We start from the raw sequence: 9,809 nt of genomic DNA, 5'->3' as shown, positions 1-9,809 counted from the left end.
AGGATCCTTGTATTTGGGCTGGAGTTCAATGGTCATAGATTTGCATTTGTGTGGGCTCATGTCCAACTATTGTTTGGATTTGTTTCAATGGTATTTGTTTGGAACCATGTCCAAGTGTTGTTGCAAAACATAAAGAATCCCGTTGCTAAAATATACAAACCTTAAAGTAGAAGTTTTGCTCAAAAACATGATCCTTGTTTCAAATCATATTAGGGAGACCAATTTGGAGGTTAACCAAGTCGCAAGTGTTGAATCTCACCAAAATCGAACTAAAACAATGGTCATTATTGCCCCAAGTTATGCGAGATATGTGCACTTTTATTATGACAGTGCATTCAGTCTTAACACAAACATTAGGGATTCGACATTCAAAGATCATAGAAAGATAGTCTCAATATGTCTTTGAAAGCATTTGTAATTGCGAAACTTTGATAGTCCAATTGTCTTAAGTTTTGTCCGAATAATTTTATGATGTTGTCGTACTCAACGATGTAGAAGCATGAGCACCATTTGCCTCATAGAAATTTGAACTGTAGACCACACTACATATGAGAATTCCCCTTTGTAGATTGAGAATGCATCACGTCCAAACTTTCTTGGACAATGAACTTTGAAACACACCTCGTCCATAATCAAACCAACAACAATGAGTTGGTGCACTCATCCATAGTGTTTTAGACATGTTTGATTGTTTCCTTGCCAGATGCATGTGCAGTGAACTTTGGCCCATGGGTTCAAACATCGATAACTTTGAACTCCAATACATGGGTTCAAATCATTTGTAAGGAGCTTCATTTTGCCCCTCTGTTGCTCATGAGCCTCTCCTTGGCTAAAGGTAGTTGCAGCAATCGCCACGTGACTAGAAATGTCGTGTCATGGCCATCATGGTCGTCATTATGTGTGCCATGCCGACCTCTACCAATTCTTTATCATTGTTATCTTTATTCAGCTTGCCTTTGTTGTTATCCTTTGGTGAGTTCCTACTGTTGCCTTTAGCTTTGTATTTTTGAGCCAAACTAAGCGTCTTCTTACATTTATAACAATGAATCTTGGATCTCGTGGGTATCGAGGTAGCTAATTAAGTATGTGTATTGTCGTCCTTGTCAAACTTGACTTTGCCTTTGTCCCCTAGTGAGCTCGTACATTTGCTTTTGGCCTCACAATCCCAAGCCAAACAAATTGACGGCTTTCTTGAGAACTTTATTCGTGCATAGGCCCCTAACTGGGTATTGGTTGATCCACTTTCCAAAGCTGAGAGTTGGTGTTGGTTCATTTTTGTTGATGAAGAGGATTCGTGGGAATTCCTATTGTCTTTGCCTTTGTTTGGTAAAGAGCTCCACAGGAACAAGCCACCAGAACTTGGTAATGAGTTGGCATTGGAAAATTCTCCCCTAGGAGACAAACGCTAACCAAAGGTGGTTCTTTCCACTGACACAAGCAACCGTTATCCAAGCTTACTTTGTGGCATGTGTTTCAAAATGCTCAACCGAAGGACCATGGACGTTGGCCTCCCCTTCTACAGTGCTGTTGTCGTTGGGCCTTGCATCTCACAATGCCTACTCAAGGCCGTTGGGACATCTTGCATTTTTGAAAAACTTAGGCAGTGTAGGTTGCTGTCGATGCTCTATAAAGGGTTGGTCGGCTGTCTGATGAGCTCCTTAGAGAGCAACGGAGCCCCTAGTAGCTACGTTTTGAGAGGGAATCAAGATCACGCTACCACTCAGAAGCGTTTGAAAATGTTAAGAATGTGGGAGCCCTTTTGACTGCTTCTCAAAAAGCTACGAAAAACGCACTCCCTTTTGATCGCTTCTCAAAACGCCACAAGAAACACTCCCTTATGCTGCTTCTTTCTTCTTCTCTTCATGCCCTTCTCCACCCAAGATCAAAGAGCTTGACGCTCTGATACCATGTCAAAGTTGATGATGCGAAAGCGTAGAGCAATGGGAGAATACGAGAGAGAGAGTTGAACCGAACAACCTTGGCAATTCATGAACAACCTTGGAAAAATGATTTGATGATCTAACAACCTTGGCAATTCATGAACAACCTTGGCAAAATGATTTGATGATCTATATAATGGGGGCTAGGTGTGTGCTTATATAGTCACCATACCTACTCAAGATTTGACAAATAAATAAATAAGTACCTAAATGTAAAATAAATATTGGGGTCACATTGGCCAAGTCACTTGAGATGCCATAACTTTAATGCTTGTCACATTAAGATGCAATTGGTTTGAACAATCTAATTCGCAAGTGGATTATGAAAGTTTTTGCTTAAATAATTTATAAAACTACATCTCTTTCAAGATTTCATGCCCTTCAATGTATCTAATGTATTCCAACATTGAAGATTGTAGATGAAGGCCATGAAGCAAACTTACTCTAATTTTACCATAGACTATATCAAAGGACTAACAGATTTTGTTACATACGAATAAGCACACTTTGAAATTTGAATGGGGAAGGTGTGTTTGAATATGCAATGGAGACCCCCAAGAGAATGAGATGCGTCCAACCATCTCTTAGATATGATCTAGTCAATATTGACTACAAGGAGACACTTTGAAATTTGAATGGGGAAGGTGTGTTTGAATATCCAATGGAAACCCCCAAGAGAATGAGATGCGTCCAACCATCTCTTAGATATGATCTAGTCAATATTGACTATCAAACAAGGTGACACTTGGCATGTTTTTACAGTCTCGAAAAATTGATGATATGTTTAAGTGGTGGGTATTGACTTGTGATATAACATTTTCAACCACTAGAGGAATGTATAAACTCACAATTACGTGTCTTCATTTGAGGAATGTACCAAGAACTTTTCAAGCAAGGTGAACTTCACTTTTGTAGATGGTGTTATGCAGTTTTTGATACATTTGTAGAATGAGAAGTTGTCCACAAAAACGCTTTAGAAAGAGCATGTGGTGATCCTTACACGAGTTTGAAAGCGGCAAGAACATAAAATCTTCAAGATTCGGCTAAAAAAGTAAAAATGCAACAAAGAACAAGTTGAAGTTCCTTTGATGGATTCTTTCAAAAGATGAAATAAGTACTGAACAAGCTATAGTGTTAGCCATGAAGAGCTTCTAGCTACAACTAATGCCAACCAACTAGTGTCATAGAAATGCAATGATTTTGAGGTTCATTTGCTTGTTTCTTATGTGGTAAGGGTATATCCCTCGTGGCAAGTACAACATTCTTTCCATGATCCATTATAGAAAAAGTAAAATTATTGGGAAGAAGAGAAGTAGAGAATGAATTGGAGCTAAAAGTTTATAATTTTGCCAAATGTTTACAATGATTATCAATGTGTCAAATGTAGACTTTGGGATAATGGTGTTAGAAGAAGAAGAATACTTCTGTTAAGACTTTGGGATATGGCTTTAGACTCGACCAATTCAAATTGTATAATTCACACAGTACTCAATTACACGCTTAGAATAGTTGATTTATGGATAAAATTGAAAAAAAAACCCGAAGCGATGATTCACGATTATACATTGGATACCTTAATACGTCTCTAAATGGTGAGAAAAAGGGACTCACTTACAAGATTGGACATCAGTTGTATGGTCATCTATAATAAGGAAAAATTTTTACTATACCAAATCGCACACTTGTTTAAGTATAAGACCCATAGAAGAATGAATTTTTATTTTACAAAATTGAGGAAAACTATTCTAGAATGTTGGTGATCATGAGGTATTCCTACACATAGCTTTAATTGTCATTGTGCTAAAAAATGGCTCAGATTTAAAGGGTAACCGACGTTAAATCAAACATTTGTTCGGGGGGGGGGGGGGGGAAATTATGTGGCTATCACGTGAGTTTAGTAGAAGAGGTTATGAATTTATTTGTTTACAGAAGGGTACTGTACAATGGACCTATATGCTGAAAATGTCACGACTTATCAACTTCTCATCAATGTGAATAAGCATAACACTCTTTCGTTACAAATTAATTCAAGTTTCTATAAAACTAATCTTTGAGGTCCCTAACTCCTCGCTCACTATCATAGATAAAAGAAATCCCTACATATACCATAACCATACAAAGGCTCCACTAATTCTCAGTGATCAGTAGTGCCAAGAGTGTCATCTTTGCGTGAAATGGCCTCCACCAAGGCGCATTGCACCTAAAGATGAATGATAATACAACCAGTAAAGCTGCTCTCTTCTAGTTTTCTTTTTCTTTTCTCCTCTGCTACTCAAGCTTGAAAACATTGCAAGCTTTACAAACCCCAGGACAAGTACAAATAGTTCAGCTTTCCCTATTGTTGGTGGCAAGTTGAACAAGAAAAACATACTTGTTACCGTCCTTTTGGCTCGATATCAAGTTACTCCAATAAAACAATTCACCTGCTGCACATGCCAAGATCATAGTTTAATCCATCCAATTGAGTCGATTAGCGTACTTCACAAATGACACATAAATGCTAAACACCAAATTAAACATCAAAAATTTCAAATGGGAATGCTCTAACAAACCTCTATCTCCTAGATGGTATGAGAATGGCAAACTTGCATAAAAACACTGCAACAGAAAGAACACCCCCAATTAACAAGCCACATGGCTTGCTCTTTATGTACTGTAATTGAGAGTGCTTGTTAATGGCATAAATGACACACCATATATGTATATGGAGACACAGACGACAACTTATGTACACATCCACAAACAATTGAAAAACCCACACTGGCGCTTATGCCGTGCAAACTCATTGAGAGGAGCATGATATTACCTGTCATACTACAAGCGGAAGAGGCCGCTGTGCCGAAAACTTGGGAGACTTGCAGGGAAACTCCTGCACATGATTCCCATGTTCATCATACAAGATGAGCCCCGAGAAGTCCGGAGGCTCACATCTCTCTCCCATAAGAATCCCACGCTGCCAGACAGGCGAGTCAAGCGAGCCTGGTTGCGTCGAGTACCTTGTTCTCTTCATTGAGATGAGCCTTTTGCCACTCAAATTGACCCATCTCTTGGTGAAGCTCAAGCTTCCATGGCTACCATGGCTGGATTGTGTAGAAGGTGTAGACGACGGGTCTTCACTGTCACTAACATCGGCAGACTTAGTGCGTGCGTGTGGGTAAAAAATGACGATGCAGACATTTCCCATGGCTGTGTTGTGGGAACTCTATCTCTGATGGAAAAAGAGAGAGGCTACCTTGCAGAAACAAAGCAAAATTGGGCTCATCAGAAGACCCAAGAAGAAGGCGGCGTGGAAGAGTATGAGGATGACCCAAATTAAGTAATGGAAAACACAAACCTAATTGCTGACGGTCGGAAGAAATGAGTGCTTGGCAAGGCTGACCTTTGAGGGGGAGCATGGGACACACACCGTGATTGTGTGCTGCACACACACATTGCGAAAACCTTCAAAACTTTAAAAAGACCGCCCTCCTCTTTACACACAGTTTGCTGAGGTGGGTTCTCTCCTACGACTCTTTCTTCTTCTTCTTCCTCTCTCTCTCTCTCTCACACACACACACACACGCACATCCTCTCTCTATAAAATCTCTCTCCTCTCTCTCTCTCTCTCACACACACACACCCACAGTATCCTCTCTCTCTCTCTCTCTCTCTCTCTCTCTCTCACACACACACACACCCCCCCCCCCCCCGCGTAAATGGGTGACTGCCCACGCTGACTATGCGAGTGATCACATCCACGCTCTTTTTTCCTGCCTACTCCTCCATTTGACCTCAATTCAAGTTGCATGCGCACTTTCTATATGCGATTTTTGACCTCATGCTTAATGGCGACTAGTCTTAAAGTGGTGTCACATCATCCACCCTTGTGCTATTGCAACACTGCAAGTGCAAAATCAAAGATCGTCTAGCTCTAGCGCTATGAGGTTTCACTGATATGGAGTATACTTGTAAAAGGGTACCATAAGTAGGAGTGAGTCGTAGCACACACACAAAAAATCGAGACCGACGAGCCTTTTTACAAAACCGACTTAGAGTCCATAAAGAGGCGATTTGTGTTGGGGGGACTTCTTAAATTTGGAAGGGCTATGAACAAGTAAACAAACACCCCATATAAGCTGTCAACCCTTGGAGAAGACAAGCCAGTGTTGGTACCCTACTAGCAAAAACAATGCACATTGCTAAATAATTAATGCTCCACGATTGCCCTTTTGATGGGCTATGGGAGGTACAAGATGACGACCATGAATCTGGAGGGTGGTTGTAACACCTGCTACCCTATTAGCAAACAATACACATTGCTGAACACCATTGGAAGGCCCTCTAAATACGCTTATTTCTCCTCTATGGGGCTTTTCTCTTAGGGTGACGTAAAGGTTATGTTCTAGATAACATCAAAGCTAAGTCAAAAGCAATGGCATCATATCTTCCACAGTGAGGTAGGAAGGAGGGTTTCTCAAATATGCCAAGTAGGGCTTAATCCAACAACTACCTTCTTTAGCCAGGCTTGGAATTAACAATAGCTCTGATAGTGACTATGGAAGAGATAATGACTGTTTTCTTTTGTGGAGTATTTGCCTGTAAGATCCTCAATTTTTAGGTCTATGTTAAAAACAAAAAAAAGTAGATTTCCAGTGTATATTACTTAATTTGTGGTTTAGAATGCTTGGCTATGCAATGCTTTGAGGTTTTAAAGTGGAAAGCAAAGTCGTTTTCATGTTCTATTAGGTCAAACGAACACTTGACCCAGTTTTTTAACATTTTGCATCCTCTTGCCTTTTGTCCTTTTTGATGTTTTTTTTTGGTGAAAAACAGAGTGCGATCCTTAATCTAATAGGTGCAAGAAAGCTAGGGTTTAATTTTGTAAAAATCTATTTTTTGAGTGCTTTCGACGCTTTCCGATGAAAAGCAAGTTAGTTCCCTAACTCAAGCAGGCCACGTGAAGCCATGGTTCAATTTTAAAAATAAATTCTTTTTATAGTTTTTTGTGTTTTTTTTTTGCTTTTCATGCTTTTTTGCATTTTCAAAAAGCAATGTGGTTTTTACTATTGTCTAAGCTCAAAATTATTATTTTTAATCACAACATGAGTACAAAACATATATATGATGGATGAACGAGATTAAACAAAATAATTACGGATATTATTTCTATAAAACGTGACACCATAAATATGCTGGGGCAGTACGATGAGTGTCATGATTATGCCGGGGCACCACTGTGCGGTCTACTTCACTTATGGTCACATTAATTGTTTATATCTCGTCTTACGAGTGGGTGGATACAGGAAACATTGAATGGTAAAAGTTGACTCAGGGGATGTTTTTATTAGCAAAGGAGGGAGGTTTTCCCAAAAGCAAGGAACTATTCTTGAAAGAAATAGGGCACCTAGTTTTGCCTTGGGGCACACTTTGGCTGGCAGATTTAGCATATAGAGCAGTAGACCTCAGCTTCAAGTGTTGATGGAAGCATATAATACAATGAAACTCTACATACGTATCATACGAAGGTGGTGCAAGCTCTCCATCACCATATTCATAAGAATAACTCTCTTGTTTGCTAGAAGAAGAAGAAGAAGAAGAAGAAGACGAAGAACCATCTCTCTCTACTCTCTTAATATATTCTCTTCTCTTTTCACAGTGTACGTGCTTTACATCAGCTTCATGGCAAAATCCCTTAAGTAGCTCTCATCAATGCTCTCTTGCGGCAAGGCAAGAAGCCTTTCAATCACTGCTAATCACTCTTTGTTCAAGGTAAGAATCTCTAAACTCCCTAGCCATCATGTCTTTCTCTCTCTACTTTTGTTGTGTTACATGTAGGGAAACTACGCTCTTGATTGATGTTTTTCTGTGTACATAGGCATGTATGGGTTTATGAAAAGTGTACTAAGTTGATTCTTGTTTGTCTTATCGTGTTTAGTATGCTGATATATGCATACGGCATGTTTATAATCAGCTAGATACATAAAGAGCACTTTGTTTTCACATCATGTAGGCGATATGGACATTGTTTTGGCCGTTTCTCCCCAACCATTATGAACCAGGACAAACCCTTCTCATAAGAGATTAATCACATCGTTTAGAGCATTTTCTCTTGTATGTGTCATGTGAAAATTCTGCAGGAGTGAAGAGTTATGGTCAAAATACAACTTGCTGTCCATTGCACTTAGTCAATATTTTGGACCGGGGATCCTTGAAGAGCCACTATATAGACTTATCGGATGGAAAATCCACTTAACTAAGTCAAGACTTTGGTTGGACATGCCGATACATGTATTAAAATCACCGTTATGACTCCATGAGTGTGAGTTATTAATCATCTTTTCTACAGGATTACCTATAGGTGTACAAGGGTGCTATGAAGGAGGGGTACCATATACAGTTGTGGGTTTGATGTGAACTTCATATATATTTTATGGGTTGTTTTGGTGAGTTGATTCCATGTGTTTGATGTCTATAAACTTATGTGTCATTGTATGGTTAGTCAACCCGAGTTGTATGGGCAGTTTTGCATGAAACAACTTTCTTTTCATGTCATTGTTGTTAGCATAAGTCGCATAAGGGTGAAACGATGTGACACGGTTAGTGTATGTTATAGGTCTGAGCTGGATGCATTGGTATGAGGTAAAAAACTCTCTCTTGTATGTCGTGTGTGCATTTGCCAAAAATAGGAAAATGTTATTTTGCCTCTGCATGTGAAGTTATGGCATATGATCAATCAAAGTGAGGGACTGTTTTGCATCATGGTTAAGGTTGTGTGATGATGTTATATGATGCATATAACTTTTAAGGATAGATGTGGATGTCTCATGTGCATGCGTGTACTACTTTCCACCCTTCTATGCCAAAACTAGCTCTATGTGCAAGGGTGTGATGTGCGGTCACTGATACATCAATCGCATATGGTTAAACACTTTTAAATTGGTGATTTAGGATTATGTTTAGTCACTGGTTGGACCTTTTTGTATGCATAGAAATCTCATCTTTAAAGGCCATGCATGTTGGCTCGATTGGCTGCAGCAAGCACAATGAAAACTCCAAGTGTGGAGTTGGTTTCTGTGATGAATATGATTTATAGTCAAGGGTTGAAGATCACTTATGAGTACCATTGTGATTCAGTGATTGTGGAGGGTGGTGTGGCTCTTGGATTATCTTTTTGATTTATGGGTGTGCTATCAAAATTTTCGCAGCCATGTTATATGCTAAATTGGTTTTGTAGGATGAATGTGCATCACCCAAAGTAGGGTGGCCCGCCCCCACCCATGTGATGAGGACTTGAAATACGTTTTATCGTTTTGGATTGGGTTATCAGGTGGTATTGATGGATTATGCTAGATGTGTAAGGGTAGAGACCCTGTACAACTTAATTGCTTTGGAAAGGATTGTTTGTGCATATATAAGATGATATGATATAGTTAAACTCATGTGTTATGTTTCTCATGGCACATTCAATAGAAGATTAGGATCACCTACAGTTCTTAGCCTTACATGAAAGGGTTGCTGACCTAGGGCTTTGCTAGATCAAGGGTGTTGCCTATATCTTATTTTTTTGTTGGGCTCATCTACACAGTTAGTGTGTCGGTGGTTGAATGACCTACATAGCTAATGTGTTGAGGATCTTGCCTTGGCATGGCATAAACACTCGATGTGGAACCAAAGAGTTATGGAACCTAAACTCATGTTGATAGCCTACCATTCTCCTCCCTCATGTACTAGTACTATGCTCACCCTTGAGATTTTCAAAGGTATCAACAACAATCTCCGATTTTGACAAATTTTGTGGGAGATTGTGCGGTCCACAATTTTGTGAAGTCTTCAAGATTGTCTATATAATCCATAGAATCAACTCATTAAGTAAAATTTGGAATTTGAGTC

General features: G+C 39.4%; 1 protein-coding gene across 1 annotated transcript; it reads right to left on the bottom strand.

Moving 5' to 3' along the window:
* Positions 1–3,833: 3,833 nt before the first annotated feature.
* LOC147423603 (uncharacterized) lies at positions 3,834–5,609 on the bottom strand. Its single transcript, XM_086501395.1, has 4 exons — positions 5,275–5,609; positions 5,107–5,168; positions 4,747–4,809; positions 3,834–4,366 (listed from the first exon to the last, which is right to left on the bottom strand). The coding sequence occupies exons 1-4, from the start codon at positions 5,370–5,372 to the stop codon at positions 4,266–4,268; spliced, it is 324 nt and encodes a 107-aa protein (XP_086357521.1). The 5' UTR covers positions 5,373–5,609; the 3' UTR covers positions 3,834–4,265.
* Positions 5,610–9,809: the final 4,200 nt, after the last annotated feature.

This window comes from Adiantum capillus-veneris, chromosome 26 (genome assembly GCF_014529385.1).
Source record: "Adiantum capillus-veneris isolate H3 chromosome 26, ASM1452938v2, whole genome shotgun sequence".
NCBI classification, from domain to species: Eukaryota; Viridiplantae; Streptophyta; class Polypodiopsida; order Polypodiales; family Pteridaceae; genus Adiantum; species Adiantum capillus-veneris.
This window is presented reverse-complemented; position numbering and strand designations above follow the sequence as displayed.